A 10,982-nucleotide genomic window follows, 5' to 3' on the forward strand; every position below is an offset into this window, starting at 1 on the left:
GGCATGTGCTACCCCTGCCCATCATCCGTGTAATTGTTAAGCCACACCCCAGATACATCAGTTTATAGTTCCAAATAACCTCTGCCTTCTTATCTCCCCGTTGTCATTGTTATTTGAGACAAAGTTGCACTAGATAGCCCAGGCTGCTCACTCTTAGTTCTCCTGCCTCAGCCTCCCAAGTCCACGCCCCAGCTTTCCCCGACCTTTAAATCCTAGACTCCTTCCCCCATTCTCACCGGCTTGCCGACTCAATAAAAGTTGTCGCCGCCCAAGCAGTTGCTCAAGCAAAGAACCTCAGAGTCACCCTTGGTTCCTCTACTTTCCAAACACACAACTCAGTGCAACGGTCAACCCATCGGGGAGGTCCGTTATCTCCTCTGTTAAAATACCCGGCCTCTGATCTCCTTCCGCCACCTCTGCTGGCGCCACCCCATTCCAGCCACAGCCTGATCTGAGTTCTCTCAATAGCTCCTTCCCTGTACTCCTGCTTACAATCAGTTATCTATTAGAGGCGGGGAGGCACTTTTTAAAAACTAAGTCACCTTTCTGATCAAGACCTTCTCAAAGTTTTCCCCACTGTCCTAGAATTAAAACCCAACTTTTAAAAAACTACTCTTTTTTTTTGAAGCATGTAAATACATGTGGGAGTGTGTACATGTAAATGCAGGTGACCAAGGAGGGTAGAAGAGAGCATCAGATCCCCTGGACCTGAGATACGGATCGTTTGTGACCTGCCTGGCATGGGTGCTGGGGACTGCACTCTGCAGACCCAGTATGTACTTCCAACCACTGGGTCTTCTCTCCAGCCCACTAATCTAACTCTTTAGTCTGAATATTAACTCGGACCTGGTGCTCACCTACCTCCTTATCCCCTTTGCTACCACTCTTCCTGAGGCCACACCCCTCCTCTGACTGACAGTGACGTTCTTGCTACCCCTTAAACACATCAAGTGCTTTCCCACCTCAGAACCCCTGCACTTGCTATGTCCTCTTCCTGGAATACTTTACCCCCAGGGCTATGTGCAGCAGACACTTGCTGTCGGCCTTAGTGTTGTCTCTTGAGCTTAGCAAAAGTTTAAATAGGATGCCCAAGGTGGACCCCATTTCAGCAAAGACTTGAGAAGATGAAAGGGAAGGAAAAAAACAAGCCATGGAGGTATTTGGAGGAAGAACATTCCAGGCCAACTGAACAGCTAAAGTCAGACCTGGATGTCCATTGTGCAAGTATGGGGGTGGGGAGCAGGGGGCGGGGGAGCAGGTTGAGAAGAAGAGATAAGAAGTGGGGAGTGGAATAGAGAAGGTCCTACAGGGACTTGTATGTGATTGCTAGGACTTTGTCGGGTGGGGAGGAGGAGGAGGCTTGAAAAGCCCAGCAAATGGCTTTCATTTAACATTTTAAAATAGATTTTTGGTTCGAGTGTTGAGAATTGACTGGAGAGAAGATAGACAGGTGGGCTAGAGTAGAGAAAGGCAAAAGTAATCGAAGAGATGAAGTAATAGAAGTAGATGAACTACTGAAGAGATGGCTCTGCGGTTAAGAGCACTGGCTGCTCTTCCAGAGGTCCTGAGTTCAATTCCCAGCAACCACACGGTGGCTCATAACCATCTGTTATAGAATCTGACGCCCTCTTCTGATGTGCATGAAAACAGAGCACTCACGTACTTTAGATAAATGAATAAATCTTTGAAAAAAAAAGGAAGGAAGAGAAGGAGGAAGGAAGGAAGGAAAGAAAGAAGGAAGGAAGGAAGTCCTGGAGAGATCTAGAAATGTGGTTGATGGCAGGGACCAGAGTGGAAAAGGCGACCAGTGATAGACCTATGGCTGTCCTTTGAGATGGAGCCACTGGAGCACATACATAAGGGAAAAAGAGAAATAGAGTGGGGGTGGGGATGACTCTAAGATCCCCTTGTCAGTTCTGGGTACAATCTAAGCCCTTGGGGGTGGAGGGAGAGACAAAGAGGAGGGGGAGTGGACAAGGAGGAAACAGAGCCAAGAAAAGAGGGGATAGATCCCTAGATCTCTGTCTTAACAGCTTCACTCAGAACAACTTGGCTTTCCTCTGATGTAAACCAATACATTTATTTTTGACTAATGGGGAAATTTGATATAGGTTACTCATAAGATGATATTAAGAAACTATTGTTTCATAGGAAAATATTTTTAGAGCCATATACTAAAATATTTAGAGGAGGACTAATGTGGTAGCTATAATTTGGGAGGGGGTTGGTTTCTTGAGTCAGGATATCCTGAAGCCTGGGCTAGCATCAACCTTACTATGTAACCAAGAATGATCTTGAACACCTAATCCCCTGCCTGTACCTCCCAATGCCAGAATACTAGGTGTTCACCATGCTCAGCTCATAGCATCTACTGTTTATGTTAAAACATTAGTTTGGGGGCTGGAGCGGTGGCTCAGTGGTTAAGAGCATTGACTGCTTTTCCAGAGATTATGAGTTCAATTCCCAGCAACCACATGGTGGCTCACATCTGTAATGGGATCTGATGCCCTTTTCTGGTGTGTCTGAAGACAGCTATAGTGTATTCATATAAATAAAATAAATAAATCTTAAAAAATAAAAAACAAGAAAACAAAACCCATTAGTTTGGCATTAACTATATTTTAATTTTTTTCCTTTTAAAGACTGGAGAGATGGCTCAGCAGTTAAGAATGCTAGGCTACTTTTCTAGAGGACCCAGGTTCAATTCCTAGTAGCTATATGCCCATAACTTCCAGGTACAGGGAATCCAGTGGTTTCTTTTGTCTCTGTAGACACCAGGCAAGCATGTGATACACAGACAGACATACGTGCAAAACACTCATGTACATAAAAATAATAAATAAATAAATAAATAAATAAACAGACAAACAAAACTTTACCTTTTTCTTTTGGTTTTTCAAGGCAGGGTTTCTCTGTGTAGCCCTGGCTGTCCTGGAACTCACTTTGTAGACCAGACTGGCCTTGAACTCAGAAATCCGCCTGCCTCTGCCTCCCGATTGCTGGGAAAAACTTTACCTTTTACCAATAGTCGGGAGGCAGAGTCAGGAAGATCGGGAGCTCAAGGCCATCCTCAACTACATGGCAAGTTCAAGACCAGTATGTGTTACATGAGACCCTTAGAACAACAACAACAACAACAGCAACAGCAAAACAAAACAAAACTACCAGCATGCACATAGAGTTGTGTGCACAAATGCAAAAGTAAAAAGAATTCTTTGAGGCATTTCTTAGCTTGAGTTGGATTTTTCTCTCTTATACGAACAAGCTCTAAGCCAAAGCTCTTAGTCATCCTAAGTCCCCAATCCATTCAGCGTCAACTACTTTTCCTACTATGAAATATATCCCTGGTACGTGGAGTAGTTTGAGAGACATAGTTCTTCCCAGCTAGCAAACCTCCTGGGTAGAAGGGAACGCCAAGGAGAGACTAGACCCTCAGGTCGGGTGCTCAACCTGTGGGTCCGGAATCCTTTGGGAGTGGACTACCCTTTCACATATCAGATATCCTGCATATCAGATATTTACATAATTCATATCAGGTGTGTTGCAATTCATAACAGTAGGAATATTACATCTAGGAAGTAGCAACAAAATATTTTTATGGTCACCAAAATAACTTCGGGGGGGGGGTCACCACAACATGTGGAACTGCATTAAAGAGTTAATCAGAGGAAAAGCCAAGTGAGTCTGAGTAAGGCTATTGAAACAGGAAGGTTGAGAACGACTGCCCTTAAGGGAAGGAGGGTAGATGGCAGAAGGCTGCCCCTGACAATCCACTCGCAGGCACTAGTGGACAATAAGAATGGATCCAGAACCTGGATCCAAACCTCCACTGGAAGCAACTACCAAGTCTTCTGTTGTTTGGTTGCTGGTGTGAGACAGGGTCTCATGTAGCACAGGCTGGACTCTAGAGCTCGAGGATGGCCTCCACCTCTTAAGCGTGTGCCACCACACACATCCTGTTACCTGAGATGATGCTCTTCCCGTCTCTCATGAAGTCGATGCTATGGCAGGTCATGTTGGGCACCGTGATCCGAAGCAGCTCCCGTTTGGACATGGTGTGCCACACCCTGATGTCTTTCTTGGCACAGGTAGCAAACAGCTCAGCAGTACCACTACAAAGGAGCCATCGAGGGATAAGAGGTGCAGCCATCAAAGATACATAGCGTTTGGTGTACATTTGGTATTAAGTGTGCCTCATGAGGATGTGGGGCAGCGTGCCCTTTGGATGCTGATTGCCTAAAGGTGTGATGTTTGAGATTTCTTGTGTGGAGAGACTCCCAATTCCTCCCGTTCTCTAAGAAAAAAGATCTTTCGTCACATTGGAACAGTTTTTATAAGGAGAAAGCTGATTTGAAGTCTTTCTAAATCTTAATTAAATTGGAGACATAGTCATATTACTTCATTTTAAACTACTTTTGGGGATTTGGTTGACACACACACAAATATCTGTGTATGTTAGGTATATATCTGGATTAGTCTGGTAGCCTGTATACATGTAACCAAGTAGCATTTCTTGAGATAAATATATGTCCATAGAATATATTTAAAAAGCAAATTCCAGTGAAGTTGAAGTCTTGTTAGGACGACAAAGGAGGAAATGGCAACAAGGTCAAATTCACATTCGCACCTTTTATTTTGTTTAGTTCTGAGAAAATAAGAAATTGTGAACAAAGAAAAGTATCCCTGAGCAATTAATTGGTCAGTCAGGCTGGGACAGAAAGGGCCACTTGTAAATGGGATATAGATTACTAAGGTGTCAGATGATTATAGATTACTCTAAGTTTTATACAAAAGGGAGTGATAGTAGGGTAAAAGAAACCATCTGTTTTATAAGCGAAGTCTCCGGGAAAAGCTAACCTTTAAACATCCCTCAAGTAATGTCTCCATGTTTCAAAAGTCTCACTTTACTCACTTTAGAAGTAATGGGGGGGGGGGAGTAGCCCCTTCTGCACACTTAGAGTTGTGTGCAGAGTTGAAATTAGGTGGCAAAGGAGAACTCCGAAAAATTGTCCTCTGACCTGTCCATGTGTATCGTGGCACACATGCAAATGTATACACACACATATAGAAATTAATAAAGTGTAAATGCAACAAAGAAAGTGAAGCCATACAAGCCCCAAATAGGTTGACATTTACATAAACTTGAACATATAGTTAAAAAAAAATATCCTCATAGTGGCTGGAGAAATGTCTCAGTGGTTAAGAATACTCGAGTCCCTTCCAGAGAACTTGGGTTTAGTTTGTAGGGCTCAAGTTGAGTAGTTTTCAACTTTCTGCTAACTCCAGGGCCAGGAGATCCGATATACCTTCTTTTGGCCTCTGTAGATACATGTACACACACACACACACACACACACAGGAGAAAGAGAGAAGAGAGGAGAGAGAGAGAGAGAGAGAGAGAGAGAGAGAGAGAGAGAGAGAGAGAGAGAGAAATGAAGATTCACTTCAATGGGAAGCACCAACTCTTCTCTCTTAGAAAATCCCAAAGACCTGAACCAGAAGGACTCAGGGAACCAAAACCGCAGCTCATCACATAGGGGTCTGAGTTCAGAAACAGGCTCGCATCCGAGGAACAGCAGCCCTGGTGTCTCAAGTTCAAGCTAAACACAAGAGGCTCAGAGCAAAAACTGTCTGGCCAACTTCACAGGACAGACTTTGTTAACTATAACAACATGCTTCAAAATCAAGTAGTGCCACTAAGTGACCAAAGATGCTTCTGTAAATATTAGAACTGCCAATGGATGGTTGTCTTGGGTAAGATTATCAGGAAAAGCCGCCATTACAACCCAGGAGACCACATGTCCATCACCTTAAAAAAAAAAAGCAAAGGCTGCTAGATCAGGGAAACCCAGGGACACCAACAAATGACTAGAATAAATTGTGAAAACAGTTGAACAAACATTGCTGTGCATGGTGATGCCCGCCCATGATCCCAGCGCTCAGGACACGGAACCGGAAGCATCTGGAAGGAGTTCAAGACTCCAGCCAGCCTCGGATGTTGAGGTCCTGCCTTAAACACAATTCAGCCTGAGAAGAGGTAGTTCGGTGATTCTTTTTTTCCCAGATGGCATTGGGAAATCACAGAAAAGCTCTCCTGGGAATGTGCCCTTCCCACAATGGGTCAACGTTTTCCGTGTGTTTCTTGATGTGTGCGCATGTGCTTTTGCCACAGCAGGCGAGCAGAGGTTGGAGGGCATTGTGGGGGAGGTTCTGATGCTCTAGAGTGGGGGGGTCCAAGGAGTCACTTAAACTCAGCTTGTCAGGCAAGTGCCTTTACCCAGTAAGCCGTCTCACTTGCCCAAGCGCTTTAAAAGTGTATCACTCTTGCCCAGCATTAAAAAACAAAAACAAAAACAAAAACAAAAACATGCAAAGGAGAAGGAAAACAAAGGTAACTATGTGGAAAAGGCAGTTTTGGTTTTTTGTTTTTTTTTTTTTTAAAAAGCCCATTAGAAGGCTGGAGAGATGGCCCTCAGTTTAGAGCACTGGTTGCTCTTCCAAGACCTGGGTTCCGATTCCTGACACTCATGTGATGACTCACAATAGTCTGCAACTCCAGTTCCGGGGACTCGGATGGCTGTTTCTGATCCCTGCAGCCACTGCATGCATGTAGCCAAAACACCTATAACCCTTAAATAAAAATAAATGGATCTTCCTAGGTCCAATAAAATAATTCAGTACACTTGAAAAGTTGGATCAGGAAAATAACGCTATTACGGAATCTTGAAAGTAATTGAATAGAGCAGAATTCCTTGGCGTGCTGCATCAAATCTCTATGTTCCCATGGTCCTCTTCTACTTACAATGGAAAGACGATGTCCTGGACAGCTTCAAAGTGACAAGTTGCAATGAGAGTCTCTTTGAAATCGGTGAAGTTAACGCGGTAGATGTGCGATTCTTCTGTCCCCACAAAAAACTGGTGCCCTTCTCCGCGGAGGGTGATAGAGGTGACGCCACCTTGCAGCTGGATTTTCCTTTGGGGGTAATGCACAAAAGAGAAGCAGAGTCACTCAGCCAGCAAGCATTTGCCCACCTGATCGCAGAGGACACAAACCAGTCACTCGGTATGGGATGGGCCCTTGAGGAGGTGACACAGCTGGGAAGGCCTGAGTTAGTCACAGCGTTGCACACACACGATCAGGAGGGAGGGGGTTGTCAGAGTGGGTTGAAATAGTCAAGGAAGGTCTGCCTGAAACAGTTTGAACCTTAAAAATTAGGGGGATGCCTCATATTTCCAGTATCATGTCCTAGTATAGTGTACACAAAGTCATGTACTTATTTATCAAAAGGGCAGCGTGCCTCTGGGGTTAAACTTTAGTTTGGTTTAACATGAAACTTTTCTTTCTTTTTTTTTTTTTTTAAGATTTATTTGCTTATTATAATGTAAGTACACTGTAGCTGTCTTCAGATACCCCAGAAGAGGGAGTTAGATCTCATTACAGATGGTTGTGAACCACCACGTGGTTGCTGGGATTTGAACTCAGGACCTTTGGAAAAACAGTCGGTGCTCTTAACCATTGAGCCATCTCTCCAGCCCAACATGAAACTTTTCATGAGAAGGAAACCACTAGCCCCGTAATTCCAGCTATGTACACACTTAATAACAAGATGAAATTCTTTTACCAGGTATGAATTTCTTTTAAACAGGGCCTCACTGTGTAGCCATGAGTGGCTTGGAACTCTTGTGTAGAACAGGCTGGGCAAACACCACAGAGATCCACCTGCATCTGCCTCCCGAGTGCTGGGATTAAAGGTGTGAGCCACAATGCACACAATATGGTTCTTCTGATACTGTTCTGTTGTTGGATGTAAGTGGACTTCTCCCTAGTGGGGCTCCGCCTACCCCAGCTCTGTGGTGTGTAGAACTTACTTGATAGGCTTGTAGCTGGGGCTTTTACAGAAGATCAGCAAACCAGCTCCAGAGCCGACCAACAAACCACCCATCTTCAGGCACTTGAGAGCCGACACTCCCTACAGGGAGAAACAGTGCTAGAAAAGAGCTAAAGGGTTTGCCATTAAAACGCAAGGCAGCACCTGATTCAGGGAGCACCTGATGCAGGGAGCACCTGACAACAGGGAGCATGGCTGAGGGTACTTCAAGGCTGCACATGATGTTTGGTGAGGATCATGATGTACCTCCAGGTTGGCCGAGAACATTCAATGCCAACGACAAGTTCATGTCTTAGGAAGTAGCCTTCCTGACCTGCAAGCAGTAGGCAAGCTTCACCATCCTTCCTCCCTACTCCTGTGCATTTGAACAGACTGCGTATTAGTACCCAGACATCCGTCCGCTCAAGCTCAGCCGCAGCGGGAGGCAGAAGCATGACCTTGGTAAGCTGGGTCTTCAGTTGCCATGGTTTCCACCAGAACTGAATTCATATAAATGCAGGGCCCAATGTGATAGCCAAAGACAGTACGGGACAGTTCTTACCGTTGGGTGACTATATTTTCTGAGCTAAGGCATATGGTATACAATCTTACCAATAGTTGGAAACACATTTAAAGTTCCAGACAGTCTTCAACTATATGGAGGAATGATGGCCAGTTCATAGTATGCTCCATAAAGGTTCTAATTGAAAATGTGCGTGACTGCCGTGATTTGAGTGTATGCCTCAACAAATGTCAATGATGGATGGAACCTATACCCCAGTGCAACAGTGCTGGGAAGCAGAGCCTTATGGGTAGTTCAAGAACCAGGGGTGATGGGGCACACCTTTGATCCCAGCAGTTGGGAGCCAGAGGCAGGTGGATCTCAGTGAGTTCCAGGCTATTCCCCCTCAGGACAGCCCCGCCCTTCAGGACGAACCTAGACCAGAGTGGGTGTTTCTGCTGGCGGAAACACCCAGGTTTTTGGCTCAGCACCAGGCCATCCAAAACCCAATCTCAAAAAGAGAAAAAGGAAGAAAAAAAAGCCATGAAGCCTCTGTCCCCATGGATTGCATTGGTTATAAAGAGAATGGTTTATCACTAACAGTGAATTTAGCTCAATACGGAAATGCTCACCTCTCTGCGTTTCTAGCTACTTCGAAGGCTCAGAGAGGAAGACCACGTGACCTTCAGACTTAGTAAAAAGTGACTCTTGCTCTTTCGATGTTGCTTCTCTTTATATTCTGAGAAGATATGGGATGATGTAGCCCATGGTCCCTTCACCAGAGGCAAACACTGAGCTCTGAAAAGCTCCGGCCTCCAGGCTCACGGACTGAATGAACTTCCACGTTACGAACCACCTAGTCTCCAGCATTCTGTTACAGCTATGCAGAACCAACCAAGGCAATGGCTATCATTTTATTTGAAAGCATTAAACATTCATGGTTGATGATTTGATAGTCTTATGTTTTAATGAGCTCTGAGGGCTGGGCTTACAGCTCCATGATAGGAGTGCTTACCTAGTATTGGGTTTCATCTCCAGCATCACAAGGAAAAACAACAACAAAAGCAAAAAACAAAAACAAACAAAAAACCCCAAGGTTTGAATAGTTAAAAATAAATATATCCCTTCAAGTTTCTTTAAGCTGGTTTTTGCCTGTTCTGACTTGAAAGGCATTCATTCCACAGTGTCTTGAGAAGAAAAGCAAAGGCTGGAGAGTAAGAGAGCAGAGAAAGTACTGGGTGCATTAGCAGAGATGTCTTTGCCAAATGTTCCAACTCTGTGGCTAGACCTCTCAGTCTCTCAGTGATGCCTTTTGCACAGCTTAAACTCTGTTAACCAGGCCCTTGTCATGCACTCTGGGATGGCTCTGATAGTTCTCAACTTGACTATGTCTGGAATCAACTAAGACCCAGAAGCTGGCTATGGCCCATAAAGGGTTTTCTTGATTGGGTCATTTGAAATGAAAAGACCAACCCTAAATCTGGGCCACACCTTCTGGTGGCAACACATATAAAAGGACAGAAGAAAAGGAGATTTGCTTTTTGCCTGCTTGCCCTCACTTGGCTGACAAGCTCATCTATCCTGTTCCTGAAGCTTCCTTCGCTGGTATTAGAGCCTACTTCTTTGGGTTTCCAGTGTAGAAAGAAGACCTTCAGCTCTCTAGGATTTAATGGGGCTCCATCACCAAAAGTTGGGATAGCTGGGACAACCAGTGTCATGGACCGAACTCCAAATCCTTAGCATTTCTGTCAGGAAATAGTCACTGTTAGACCACAGCCTGTATGTCACTCAAATAAATCCCATATATATAATATATATTGCATATATTACACATTATATATAATACAATGTATATATTTTATATGATAGAATATATTATATATTTACATTATATATATATATACATGTAATATACAATGTATACACACTATACAATATTATATACATTCTATCGTTTCTGTTCCTTTAGAGAACTCTGACTAACACATCTTTCCTGGACTGTGTTTACATGCTCAGTCTAATACATCATCACTAAACCTCAGGTCATGCTATTTTTTCCAAAATTATCTTCTGTAAGTTTTACATTTTATTTTTAGCTCTGTGATCCAGTATGAGTTCATCTGTGAAGGGTTAAGGTTGGTGTCTGGATCACTGTGAGGGTTTCGGTTTGGGGTGCATGTGTTGAACTAGGTGTCCACTTGTGCCAGCATCATTTGCAAGACCTGTCCTTTCTCCACTGGATTGTCCTGGCTCCTCTGTCAGTGTTAAGAATAGTTGTGCAGGTCTGCTTCTGAGCTATTTTGTTTCACCTGTCTACTTTTTCATTAAAACCACGCAGCCTTTATTACTGTAGCCTTCTGGTAGGCTTTGGAAGCGGGCCTTCTAACTCCTTCAGCTTAGCTCTTCGGTGGGTATGCCGGCTGCTCTGGATCCGTCGCTGTTTTTTTATCACTGTTAGAATCAGGTTCTCAGCACCTCTAATTAACTCTGGGTTTAGGTAATGATTACATTAAGTCTCTAAATCCAGTTGAAAGAACTGGCTTCTTCTCTTTCCCTCTCTCTCTCCCTCCCTCCTCTCCTCCTCTTCTCTTCTCTTCTCTTCTCTTCTCTTC

At 44.1% G+C, this 10,982-nt stretch overlaps 1 protein-coding gene across 2 annotated transcripts in view; it reads right to left on the reverse strand.

Annotated features, from left to right (window-relative positions):
• Cfap52 (cilia and flagella associated protein 52) overlaps window positions 1-10,982 on the reverse strand; it is a 38,200-nt gene that overhangs the window by 7,575 nt on the left and 19,643 nt on the right. For both annotated transcript variants that reach the window (XM_021213424.2, XM_021213425.1), the window contains 3 exons: window positions 7,870-7,970; window positions 6,803-6,973; window positions 3,964-4,112 (listed from right to left, as the gene is read on the reverse strand). In XM_021213424.2, coding sequence (XP_021069083.1) covers window positions 3,964-4,112; window positions 6,803-6,973; window positions 7,870-7,970 — 421 coding nt within the window. The remainder of the gene's footprint in view (window positions 1-3,963; window positions 4,113-6,802; window positions 6,974-7,869; window positions 7,971-10,982) is intronic.

Source organism: Mus pahari, chromosome 14 (genome assembly GCF_900095145.1).
Source record: "Mus pahari chromosome 14, PAHARI_EIJ_v1.1, whole genome shotgun sequence".
NCBI classification, from domain to species: Eukaryota; Metazoa; Chordata; class Mammalia; order Rodentia; family Muridae; genus Mus; species Mus pahari.